The sequence below is a fragment of the Sylvia atricapilla genome, chromosome 8, assembly GCF_009819655.1.
Source record: "Sylvia atricapilla isolate bSylAtr1 chromosome 8, bSylAtr1.pri, whole genome shotgun sequence".
Taxonomy (NCBI): domain Eukaryota; kingdom Metazoa; phylum Chordata; class Aves; order Passeriformes; family Sylviidae; genus Sylvia; species Sylvia atricapilla.
The window spans coordinates 76,720-90,212 of NC_089147.1; the positions used below are offsets into that span (position 1 = coordinate 76,720).

At 35.4% G+C, this 13,493-nt stretch overlaps 1 protein-coding gene across 1 annotated transcript in view; it reads left to right on the forward strand.

Moving 5' to 3' along the window:
- CFAP46 (cilia and flagella associated protein 46) overlaps positions 1-13,493 on the forward strand; it is a 72,146-nt gene continuing 58,653 nt past the window's right edge. Inside the window, exons 1-11 of the mRNA XM_066323370.1 lie at positions 1-49; positions 379-503; positions 1,481-1,612; positions 4,235-4,299; positions 4,809-4,973; positions 6,272-6,395; positions 7,769-7,863; positions 8,644-8,751; positions 9,791-9,890; positions 11,546-11,644; positions 13,056-13,246. Of these exons, the coding sequence (XP_066179467.1) occupies positions 1-49; positions 379-503; positions 1,481-1,612; positions 4,235-4,299; positions 4,809-4,973; positions 6,272-6,395; positions 7,769-7,863; positions 8,644-8,751; positions 9,791-9,890; positions 11,546-11,644; positions 13,056-13,246 (1,253 nt within the window). The remainder of the gene's footprint in view (positions 50-378; positions 504-1,480; positions 1,613-4,234; positions 4,300-4,808; positions 4,974-6,271; positions 6,396-7,768; positions 7,864-8,643; positions 8,752-9,790; positions 9,891-11,545; positions 11,645-13,055; positions 13,247-13,493) is intronic.

Below are 13,493 nucleotides of genomic sequence, written 5' to 3' on the forward strand. Positions count from 1 at the left end.
ATGGAGCTGGCGGTGAGGGAGCGGCTGCTCGCCGCAGAGAGCGCAGGAGGTGAGCGGCCGGCCCGCGGCTGCGACCTCGTGACCGTCCTAGAAAGAAGTGGAATTAAAATCCGACTTTAAACGGGAAAACAGCTTGATCCTAACCTGTTTTCTAAATTCACTTTCTGGTGTGCTAACGTTAGTGATTTTAAATAGCAAGAGAATTGTTAATGCTTCATCTTAGAGCTATGCCCAACCTATAACAATATGTCTGTGACATTATTTTCCTTATAAAAAATCTTAATTTATTTCGGCAGAGCTGAGACTGGATATCGTGTAGCTCATTTGAATGCGATCATGTCAGTACACCTGGAAGCAAAAATTTTTTTTTTATTTCAGATGTTCAGGCTTTGAAGAAGGCTTACGAGTTAATCAAATCCGCCAGTGAAGGACAATCCGCACTTGATTCATCAGATAACATCAGCACTGATTTATATGTTTTATGTGCTGAGCAAGCGCTTCAGGTTTGTAATTTAGGTCTTTTATCCGTATTAAATAAAAACGTGTATATGATGCACTGTATTTACAGCTGTTACAGTTAATACTTTAAAAATCTCAGAAGTACCTGAGGAGAGTATTACACTGTTCTGGTTTTGAAGAGCAATTATTTCAACCTGCATTTTCCGCTAAAACTCCACCCCTAAATCCTCAAATTTTTATAGTCAGTCAGCAAAGTGAGGTTTGTGAAGATTGTAATCGTATCCTAATTAGCAAGGTGTACCATAATGTATACAAAAATATATGCCGTGCCAGCTTTTTCTTGTTATGGAAAACTTAGCATTCAGCAATTTGGTTATGACTGAAGAAAGTACATTTGTGAACATCCATACCAGGCAAAAGAACCCTAATAAAAATAATAACCCTGGTCCATTCTAATGATGAAAGGGTGTTGCTAATTGAAATGAGTTCTATAAAATGTGGTAGATTTTTAATTTTGAAGTATTTGTTAATATTCAGTTTATGATCATAAGTGATTGGGTTTTAAGCAGAGTTTGTAGTAAAACTTTTTTTCCCCACCAAGCTGCAATCCAGTCAAAATCTGTCTGTGGTCTGAAAATCAAGATGTAGCACTGACAAATCCTGCCAGCTAACACCCTTCCTTAAACACCCCCCCCAAAATTCTGTTGAGAATTTTGTCTTTATGTTAACAATTGTGTTTAAAAAGGAAACATTTTTTTGGATACTGTAAACAGTTCTATGACTGACTGAGGAGTTTTGTTAAATAAAGAAGCCTTTTTTTTACATACATTTGGGATGGCAAAACTATGCCTTTAATAAATTGTAGTGGGGTTATACCACAATCGGTATGCACCTCTATAGAGTATTACTTACATACTGGTTAGGTGTTACCCTTGATTAGGCATGCATTTTAAAAAAGCTAACAATTCTTAATTATTTGTTGCGGTTTTTAAAATATTGAAATGCTTTTTTTGGGTTTTAGCTAGGATATCAGGAAATAAGCAGTGATTGTCTACAGATGTACTTTAAAGGAAGATTTCCTGTGAACCAGTTTCTTGGCAGAGCATATTTGTGCCAAGGCCAGTTGCATGCTCCACGTTCTACAGATGATTTGGTGAGAAATTATGGAGGTTGCTTTTTATTAAGTATATAAGTATTTATTCCTAGGTTTTTATGTGTTGCTTTCATTTATTTAAAATACACAAGGATAATCAGGACTGTGGGAAAAAATCAAAGGAAATATATTAACAAGTATGTGAGTAAACAAAACGTACCATCTGAATCAGACTAATATTTAATGTATTTTGGAGAAGACAATAAAAAAGAATACTTGTAAAAACTTTCAGGTGACTAAAGTCACCCTCTTAACTTTTTACTTAAATATGATACTTTCAGACCAAATTAGCTGTAACTGTTAAAATAATTACTGATTTTATTTGGGAAACATTTTGTAGGCTTGTGGGAGGTGGAGGACTGAAGAAGACTTCAGAGAGGTTGTACAGTTCATTTCTGTGGTGGTGTACTTCCAGCATTCATTGGTAACATTTCCATGTAGTACTTGGATATGGCTTTTTATCATGAGAGGTGGAAGCAACTCTGCAGGATACTTTTGCTTCTATGTGTTGCTTTGAGATGTTAGAATTCCCTATATAAGAAAAGTAGTTTTTATCTCCTGCTGGTTTGAAAATGGAGTGGGATCTGTTTCCTATCTTCAGTATTTCACTTGTCCTTGACTGTGGTCAGTCAGCTTTGATCATCTGTTTATGGTATCTAGCCCCCAAAACAGCCTTAACAGATATTTAGAATCATAGAGTATTCTGAGTTGGAGGGAAGCCACAAGGATCATCAAAGTCCAGCTCCTGGCTCTGCACAGGACAGCTCCAAAAATCCCACCCTGTACCTGAAAGAGTTGTCCAAATGCTCCTTGAGGTCTATCAGCCTTGGGGCCATGACCGCTGCTCAGAGGAGCCTGTTCCAGTGCCCAGCCACCCTCAGGGAGAACCTTTTCCTGATGTCCAGCCTAAACTTTCCCTAATACAGCTCCAGCAGTTCCCTTGGATCCTGTCCCTGGTCACAGAGAACAGAGGTCAGTGCTGCCCCTCCACTGGCTCTGAGGAGGAAGATGCAGAGTGCAGTGACGTCTCCCCTCAGTCTCCTCCAGACTGAGCAAACCAAGGCACTTCAGCCACTCCTTATAGTGGCTTCCTCACTAGGCCTTCACCATCTTTGTAACTCATAGTTTGTGTTACTTGTGTTCACAAATATACTTGAGAGATGTTTTAGCAGTTTCTTTGAATATTGTGTTTGAAGTAACTTTCAAGCTAGAATCTTTTCCCTGTTACATTTTCTGTACTTTCTTCTATGAGCATACATGCAGAATAACTGGTCAACGGTCACTTTAAAACTTCATGCATGTTTGAAATGTCCAGTTATGTTTCTAAATGAACAAACTAATCTGTTAGGTTTTGTGAAACTCAATCAAAATTTCCTGTTTTCTTCTTGGCTCTTGCTAACTTCTTAGAAGTTAGAAGTGGTCTAGATTGTACAGTCCTGGCTTGGTTTCTTGTGTCATGTGTTGTAATTGTCTTTTAAGATGCACTTCACATCACGTGTCAAGTTTTTCACTGCTGTGCTCCTAGATAATTTATGAAAGTATGAGTGGTGCAACATCTCACACTGTGTGACTAAGTAATCATCATTCACTTAGAAAAGATAAATTTGTCCTTATCCTGGTTTTCATCCTAAGGAAACCTTCTTAACTGATTAATATGCTTGTGTTCTTAAGGCCAAGTGCAACTTCTCTACTCTAGTATGCATCCAGCTCGACCTTGGCTTTGCTATTTGCACTGCATCCTGTCAAAAATCTCTTTATAGCATCTCACCCATCTTCTTTACACCCTGCCTTCAGGAATTTGTACCTACTGATGAGATCCTGCCTGAGCTGCCTTCTCTGGGCTTAACAGTCTTAGCTCCTGTTTTTCTCCAAAGGAGAGATACTTCAGTTCTTTCTTGACCTTTGCAGCCCTATCTTTGACTTTCCAGAACATCCATGTCTCTCTCGTACTGAGGAGCCCAGAACTGGGAACAGTGTTCCTGGTTCCAATGCTCAGTAGAAGGGAAGGATCACTGCCCTCAGCCTGCTGGCTGAACTCCTCCTAAGGCATCCCTGGACACTGCCAACCACCTTTGCAGCAGGGGAATGCTGCTGGCTGGTATTTTTTGACTTGGTGTCCAATGGGGCACTCTGAAGAGCTGGTCCCCAGCTGCTTTAGTGATAAAAAGGGCACCCCTGCCACATTGTTCTGTTCAACGAATTCCTGTTGCAGCCTTTTCGAAGAAAATAATTCCTTGAGATTTTTAATGTGTCAAATGAATATAACATTTTTCCCACTGAATTTGCTCTTGGATATTTCTGAACTTTTTTTGCTGAAAGCTTAAAAAGTATGCAGCTTTGTATTTTTGGAAAATGTCAATCCCAATAATTAGTATTAGGCAGGAATTAAGTAAATTGAAAATATAGTCCTAATATTTGAAATCAGGAAAACATAAATAGGCTATCAACCAGTTTTTAGTTATTCTGTTTCTATAACAACAACTTACTCTGGCAGTATGTTTTACTTGACATGGGTCTGAAAATAAAATTTATGAAATGTGAACGTACTGAAATAGGAAAAGAATCTACTGATTTATAAAAGCCATATGCAAATTGCACTAGCTTTTCTTTGTTCCATTCTAGGAAGAGTTTGAAAAGTTTGTGCTGTTTTTCATGAAGGCAATAGATTTTGCAACCCATGACAGAAGGTAGGCCCTACTGATGGGATTAACTTGAAATCCCAGGAAATGCTACTGATCTGTCTTTTCAATTGTTTGTCTTGATTTTCATTAGTAGCATGCAGTTGTGTTGTTTGGGTTTTTCTTTAGGTTTTGTGACTTCTGTTACTGCTGAGTTCACTGTAACAACATAGGGATACTGCAGTCTTACATTGACAGGATGAACAGTCCTGTTTAAAGCTGGTAGATATTTCAGCATTTCTTACCCTTTTATAGTTATGATTTACAGAATGAGAGCACCATGTTAGCTTATTTTGGAGTGGTTAATTGATGAGTGGAGTATAGTTGCGAGAGTTACCATAAATATCTTGTGTGGTACTGGTCTTTTCAGTTTGTAGTCAGGATTGCTTCCAATGAAAAGTGATAGTTGCACTTTTTAACCTCTTAGAAATGTCTTACAGTACTCAAGCTGTAATTTTATGTTTATTCAAGTTCATGAAATACTGAGGGGTTGGTTCTTTTTAATTCTTATTTTTCAGGTATTTTTTTTTGATCTATAATGCTTCAGTTCTTTACTGGCAGCTTGTGAGGCCATTTCTTAAGCCTGGATTCCGCTGTTGCCTTATTCCTAGTCTTTCACAGATTGTTACAGCATTAAACCAAATTGAAGAGCAAGACAATGAATGGCGAGCAGAACTCATGATGTAAGTTTAATTGTATTTTTTCATATGGTCATTCTGTAGTCCTTTTGGGACTGCTGTCTGAGATATTCTTTAATAAAGTATATTTCACTGGTAATGCTGTAGATGCATTTATTGTGAAAAGCTTAATTAATAACTTTTTGAAGAGATATAAATATACTGAACATAAAAAGTGCTTAATTTCAATATTTACTTTAAGCCTGAAGTTTTAGTGACAGAGATAGCTGTGCCCGAGGTTGGAGCTGAAGTTCCACAATAATTTTGGATGTAGTGTTTGAGTCATTGATAGTAACTGGAAATAAATATCAATGTATTACCATCCTTGCATTTCCTGAGAAAAGCTGGAGCATAAACCTAGAAATAACTGTACGAAGAAAAATACTTTTATGCGCCAAAAAAGGGAGTGTCCATGTAATCTTTCAAGGTCCCACAACCTTTTTGCAGAGATGTTTTGATCCCCTATTCAACAGACTGATTCCAGCTCCTCTTGCACTCCTACCATAGTTTTTTCCCTTTCTGTTTGTGAACTTTTCTGTTTCTTTGGCCTGTGACTGTGGTTTATTGCTATGTGGCATTGTCTTCATAAACTGAAACTAGAGGGAAGTTACAAAACATTCCAAAGGGTGTGCTAAGAACTATCTGGAATAGCATTCATTCAGCTTCTTGGTACCAAACTCTTGCTGGGATATTGATGAGAACAAACAAATGCACACAGTGAGTTTGTGTTATAAAACTAATGGTTGCATTTATTTGTTTTAAAGTTGTATTTATTTCTAAAGTTTTTTTTTAATTATGATTGTTGTTGTTGTTAATTTATGTCATGGAGTCACAGGGTCTTTTTCAGTCAAATCAGATAAAGTATAGAAAATCCAATAGATATATTGCAGTTTCCAATATGAATAGTTTCTTTTGCTAAATGGCTTCGAAATTCTAGGCTTTGCAGTAGTTAGAGAATCTTAGAATATGTCTCCCAGAAATGTTTTTCTCATACACTTTTAAATAATTAATATATTTAATTCCAGATAGCTTGTTGAGAAAAGTTTCCACAAAAAAAACCCAGAATTTTCCAAGGTTCTTATTGTGATCTGCACTAAATATGTGTGAACAGCTGTATATACGTGGAAGAAGCAAAAATATAGAAATTAGAGGATCTCTTCTGTGTTGAGTCAATGCTTTATAGCCCTAATCAATTGTACTGCATTTGGAAGTGGTTGGATACAAGGAGTGTTAAAAAATGTAGCTAAGAATTGTCCTGGAAAGTGTTAATAAATATTTAATACAAACATTTATTTTATCTGCAGAAATTTACTTGAGTGCTTCCTCGATGCTTCAAAACTGGAAGAAGCAAAAGAGTTTTCGTCTACTGCTGCAGTCTTTATTAAGGAAAATGTTCCAGATAAATACTCTCAAATATTTTCTTTAATGGTAATGCTGAAAAATATTTTAAATTCCCATTAAGACAGGAGCTCTGTCTACATTTCATAAGATCATAGTTATAATTGTTACATAAGATGTTTTCTTCATTTAAATTTTGTGAGCTACCAAACAATTCAGTAGCTATGCAGAGATTTTCACAAATTGTGTGTTTTTGATACTGTAAGCTAAAGAGCTCCATACTGCTCCATGGTTTTTTTGACACCTCATAATATAATAGGGATAACTGTGGCTAACCCCAAAAAACTCTGATTGGGATTAATTACAGTTGAAAGAGAAGGTGTAGTGAGAGCAATTTAACCTGACTTATGCCACTGAAGGCACATTTACTATCTGTTGACTTTTCTCATGCTGATAAATACTTAAGTGATTCAGCTTGAACCCTATAAGTAATTCTGGAAATTGGAGGATATTACAATCGTTCACATTTCTTGCATGCCATTAATTTGGGAAATAAGAGGGTGAAGACAAATGTGGCAAAAGCAGAAAGAGACAATTAAACCTTGAAGTTGTGTGCAGGCATGTTTTCTTTCATTCTGTTATACTGTCCTCTTTTTCTGTCCAGCCCCCAGCCACTGCATTCCAAAAGCGTATGTTTGTATTACAAATTTCTCTAACATTAGAATTAAGAGAACCAGTATGCAACATTCCAGAGGTGTGATAATAATCAAACAATCATCCTGGGGCAAGCTTGAAATTGCTTTTGTGTTTTTTAGAAGAATTATTGAGCTAAGCTGTTTGACAGTGTCCTTAAAGAGAAGAATATAGTTCTAAAACTGTGCTTGGGCTCCAGAAGTATGATCCAAACTATTGAGTGCTTTAGTAGCAGCTTACTGAAAAACTGCAAAACCTAGTGTTCCAGTAAAGTTCCAGTACAGTGTTGATAGTTGTGGGCAGTCAGTGTGAGAGTCAGAAGAAATGATTTACACACTATTGATGTGTAACTTCACAGTTAAATTGAAGTAACTGCAGTTTATTGTAATGTCTTCATAATATATTTTCCCCTGCCTATATTCTATAGGTACAGGTAAAATTTAATTGGGCTTGTTCCTCTCAGCTGGTTGAGATGATTTCAGAATGAGTTTTATCAAAAGGTGTAAAAAAATTTGCACTAATTAGAATTCTAACTCAGAAGGTAGTTCCACATTTATATTTCTGCTAATAGTTCGGATCCTGACTGTTGGAACATCAGTTCAGCTCTACTGGGTCGTCCTTGTATTTTCTCTGCAGAACAGTATAGATTTTCATAGTAGCCACATTGCCCTTGAAGTCCATGAAGCAGTCAACATACCTTTATTTTAGCCCTGTCGAGTGTTAGTCCTTTGCTTATTTAATCAAATAATAATTAAATTGTTATTTTATAGGTGTATCACAAACTAATGGATATTTCTCAGGTAGAGAAGGAAACACAAAATTCCATCCATCTTTCAATTGTTTATAAAATGCAGGTGTTAAAGTTGTAAGTATGAAAATGTATCCTTCCACTTGTACTTTAATGCTTTATATTGCAGAGGTAGGATCAGGTTCAGGGATCCCATATGCTTGTAGAAAAATCTACTGCAGAATTTAATTCCTCAAAAGAAAAACTAAAATGGCAGTTTGGTAGTAACAGTCAGGTCTGTCTAGAGAATGGCCTCATCTAAACAGTGAGCCAGCTCTTCAGGAATGTAGGGATTAGTGTGTTGTACAGATATTGCCTGGAAAAAGCATTTAAGAGTCTGAAAGACATTTTAATATCAAATGGACTCCAGTTCCATCCCCAAGCTGTGTACAAGAAAGTAAAGATGAAGTGGGGAAATCACCTAAAATACAGTGTACAAATCATGGAGCATAATGCTTTTTAAACTCTTTGAATTTTAAAGGGATAAGAAAAATTTGAAAATTGGACTTCATAGCAAAATGTCATGTAATTTTTTTTTCATTGTCACAAGATTTCCGCATTTTAAAAATATTGATTCTTTTCATAGTAACAGTGGATTAATTTATACTGACATTATGGGAAAGGTGTCTTGCACACTTTTTTTTTTGTTCTGGAACAAAATTTACTGTCTGAAATATTAATTCACGTAATGAAGTTGGGTTTCATTATTTTTTTTTCCTGATATTTCAATATCCAGGTAGCCCACTGATATCTTGAAATAAAAGCCATCCATTCTGAAGTTAGGAGAGTTATTTCAAATTTTTAATGGCAATAACATTTCTCACAAAAAATTATGACCCAGTTCCTCATATGTTGCAGGCAGTGGGACACAAATGTATTTCCAGCTGATGCCACCGCAAATTTGAATTCTTTATATGTGCTTTTGAAACAATATGACGCACCTGCAGCATCTCTTCTCAATGTGAAGTGAGTTTTATTTGTCACAGTCCCCTGGAAATTGATGATGAAGCTGATCTTGCTTCCATTGAAGTCTGTTAAAATTCCTGATGACCTACAGAGATTGAACCATTAATTACTTAGTTGTTTGTTTTGTGTTAACACATTGGTCATCTTAAAAAAGGAAAAAATCCTATTGGTCTTTAGGACAGAACCCAAGATTAAATATCTTCTTCCATCCATGTTAGTATAACGTGATTAAATCTTTTCATAAGAATTTCTTATTGATAAAATGAGATTTTTAAACGGTCTTATAATTGACATGTAGTTTTCAGACTGTAGTTAATTTTAAACTTTTCCTGGGGCCCTTCCCAATGCTTCAGCATACGTTTGAAAGACTAAACTGAACACTATTCTAGTAGTTACATCACAGCTGTTACATATGGAAGTAATAGTAGATTTTTACCTGTTAAGGTAAACTCTCTTTGACAGTATTCAGGTATCTCATTACTTCTCCTGTTCTGAAGAGTACACTATGCTCATTTGGTGTTATTTACAGACATCCAAACAGTTAGAACGTAGTCTCCATCTCTATGTCTGTGTTCTTAGTTCCTAGACTTAATCCAGAACACTGATAGATTTAACTGCTTTGTGTGCCAGTTCATTGAGTTGTATTTCAAAAATTTTCTGCAATCTTTCTGTAGTCTAAAGTTTCTTACTTCACCATGTCTGTGCTTCATATATTTCATTCTGTATTTTTTGTCCTCTTCAGAGACTGTTTGTGCAGACTGCATAGGAGTATTTTAATTATTTTCCATAAACAGGTTAACTTTGGTATTTTTCATTTAGCTAACTTTGAACTCTATCTTTTTTCCTTGTTAACTGTGAGTATTACTGGTATAATTATAATAATAATTACAATAATATTTAACATCATAATATTTCCTCTGATATTCATATGACTTTAGGGCTTTCAGATACATTGCACAGTTACTTTCAAATAGTGTTTTTTTAATTCCATGGAAGAGCAATATCAAATTCTCTGAGTGATGTTTTTGTGTTTTTGAAGGATTGCTTTGATTCTGGAATTAGCTCATTTTTCTCTGAAAGTAAACTGCACTGAGCTTGCAGCTCATTGTATACTTGATTTGAAGAGCACTCCAATTAGCGTAAGTTCTAATTATGTCGGTTTGGATTTTTTTTACACACCCCCACACTTCCACATCCCTTTTGTATTTTAAAAAATAGTATTAATAGTTCTACAGTATTTTGTCCATCTGTGTATTGTTTATATATTCATTGATATAAATAATTGTTTGGATACTTGGTCTATTCCTAAACTAGAGAAGTAGATGCACGGTCAGAAAGTAGGGTGTGGGTAGACTAGAGTGCAGTGCAGTTTGTTTTGGCAAATAAATATTAATTAAATTTTTGCTTATGTTTTTAAAATGTTACCTGTACTAGAGTTTGATTAGAAGTTAAATTCCAATTTCTATTATAATGATCCCCTAACAATTGCTGATAAAATTTAGCTTATCCTCATAGAATTTTTTTTATTCGTGTGTCTGATTCAGGCCCATTATTCTGAACATTTCCTGAAAGTCTAAAATTATATGCAAATCCATAGCATTCCACTGGAAGATGTGTTTAAATCCCCTAGATAAAAGATTAACAAGGATTTAGTCTAAGTATTAGTTTAGAAAATAGAGGGAAATATCTGGTTTGTGGCAGTAATAGAAAAACTTGGCTTTCATTTCAACCTTGTCCATTGGAGTTAATATGTTTTTAAGTGACCATTTTGTGATTGCCAAGAATCATTTGACAGTGATTTCTTGTTAAAGTAGAGTAAAAGAAATCTGTGTCAAAATTTCACTTCCTTGGCTTTTGCCAAATACTGGCAAATTTCTCAAACATAACATGAATTTAATCTCTGTGTCTATTTGTCATTAAGTTTTTCACAATCTCTTCTCTTTTCCAGTCATGGAGATGTTAAATTACCAAAGGTCATGCTGAGTAACTTGATAATAGCTCATAATGAATTCAGAAAGGAGGGGCTGGCTGAGTTTCCTTAATACACCAATTTAACTCAAATACAGCGTATCTTAGGTGTTTCTATGATCCGTAAATATAATCTATATTGTTTCATAGTCAGCTCTTTCCTAAGCTGTTAAAAGTCTAACCTCATTTTTCACTTAAAAATTTCACTGCCCGTCAAGCTGAGTCCTTTCTGTTGTGACTAGTACCTGTTTATTCTAGGCATGTACCTTTTTAATAGCATTAATGGGTAAATGGAAGAGGGCAGATTTAAAACAGATATTTTGGAAATGTTCTTGCTTGTGAGAGTGGTGAGGCTCTGGCACAGGTTGCCTGGAAATGCTGTGGGTGCTCCATCCCTGGAAGTGTTCAAAGCCAGTTTGGATGGGGTTTGGAGCATATTAGGATAGTGGAAGGTGTCCCTACCCATGGCAGGGTGTTGGAACTGGATGGTGTTTAAGGCCCCTTCCCACCCAAACCATTCTGTGATCCTATTAGAACTGAAATAAAATTACAGTATAGGAGGAATCAGGTGTACACTGGTTTTCTTACTGCAAATTCTGGCAATGAACAGTTTAAAAATTATTTTGCAGCCTCTGGTGAGTAAAAAGTGACTGCAGTTCAAACAACAAATTCTATTCCCATTTTATCATTTCAGTTAACTGGCTAGTAGAGCATGGTTTTCAGTAGAAAAGTACAGTGCTGTGTTACTGTAATTGCATGGGTTTAATCTTTATTGTATTTCTTTTTAATAATTGAAATTAGCTTTTTGTGTATTAATACTTCATAGGAGCAAGGGAAACTTATTGAGATAGAATGTCTGGAATGTCAATATGAAATGAAGAAAAATGACACTGAAATTGTGACTTACAGCAAAGGAGTTGTTGAGGTATGGTCTTTAACTTTGATAGAAAAGTAAAAGTTTTAATTTGTTAAACGTGGAAAATTGCATTTGACTGTTTGTCTTAATTACATTATACTGACAAGGAATTCTTTTAACCTTCATATTTTTTTAAATTGGACTTCCAAGAAGGAAACGGAGAAAAATAAACCACGGTTGTGTGTTGCTCCCTTAAGTCTTCTGTCTGATCATAAAGGTTCATAATATATTACTTTCCAAGAGCAAAGATGGTGGCATTGAGGCGTGGAAGGGCAGCACTCTCACACTTTTGTATTTTAGCTTAATGGAATCTCTTTTTGTGGAATATCTTGGATTGGAAAGGACAGAATGGATCACTGAGTCTGTCTCAACTTGTGATTGCATGTTGTGGTCAATCTCATACAAATTCTTATGTCAGAGAAATGCAGATTGTTGCTGCTGAATTGTCACACTAGGGAGGATTTTCTTGAATTTCTGTGATCCGTTGGCTCAGCTGTAATTCGGACCATCAAAGTTAGAAACCTAAATATCAGTATTATCAATGGGATTAGAGAAATGCCTACAATGAGCAGTTAGACCAGCTGCTACAGTCACCTAACGTTCCTACAGTGGGAAATAGGAATCTGTTCAATGGAAATTCATAGTGCAAAGACACTCCTATCTAGGCCTGTTATCATTTTGGAGTTCAGAAATTCCACTCACCTTTTGAAAGAAAACCGCTTGTTAATGAGTTCTTCATAATATGAAACACTACTAATACAAAAATGTAAACCAGGATATTTAGGTATTTCTAAACTTGAAGTCTGTAAGTGTATGAAGTTGAAGAGGGATATTGGGTTTTTTCCTGGTTTTTTGTTTTTTTGTTGTTTTTGGGGTTTTTTGGTTGGTTTTTTTTTTTTTTTTTTTTTTTTGGTGGATTTTTTGTTTGTTTAGGGGTTTTGGTTTTTTGTTTGTTTTGCTTGCATAACCTCTAAAATAATGTAATGAATTATGTCTGTTACTGTAGGTAACATTGGCTTTTGATTTAATAAGGACCAAGTTTAATTGAAAGTATGGCAAATTACATTCTTAGTATTTCTTTTTTTCCTCTTCTGTACTGCATCTGTAGCTGAATGTGGAAAGAACCCAAACTGACTACACCTTCTGAATTAATAAGGATTCACAATCATCAGTTTTTGTTTACCATAAGAATGGGGACTAGCTGACAGACTTCTGCCAGAAAAAAGAAATACTCCTTAGTTATTGATCCCTGTTTATAAAAAAAAATATTAAAGGAATTATTAAGAAAAAAGTTTCCAAAGTCTGCTGACTGAGGGACTGCTTTCTACTGAAAACAGTCCAAAGATTAAAATTTGGAGGAACATGTAAGAAATTCCATTTATTAAATGCAGTAGTGCTAATTAATTCTTCTTGTATGTAGGCTCAGATGAAATTGATAAAAAATCTTGAATTAACATTAAAACGTGCAGTTCAGTTGGGAGATCCTGGTGTGATTCAGGTTGTTTGTGCAACCCAGTGGAATCTGTGCTTACCACTGCTACAACACAACTTGCATCAACATGTGCGAAAGCCTTTGATCGCAGTTGCTGATGTTCTGGAAGAGATTGACAGGTAATTTTCAATGTTGTGTAGCTTTTTTAAAGATCTCAAAGCATCAAACTCATTTAAAAGCTCAAGTTCTGTGATATTGTGTCTCTGAGAATTTTCCACTAGCTTGTAATAAATGTATGTCTGCATGTTGCATACATTTCCCTGTTAAGCATTTAAATATAGGCTCCTTTCAGGCACACTCTCGCACTGTTTAAGGACGTGTGACAAATATCGAAATATTTTAGGAATTTAAAAATACTCTAGTTAA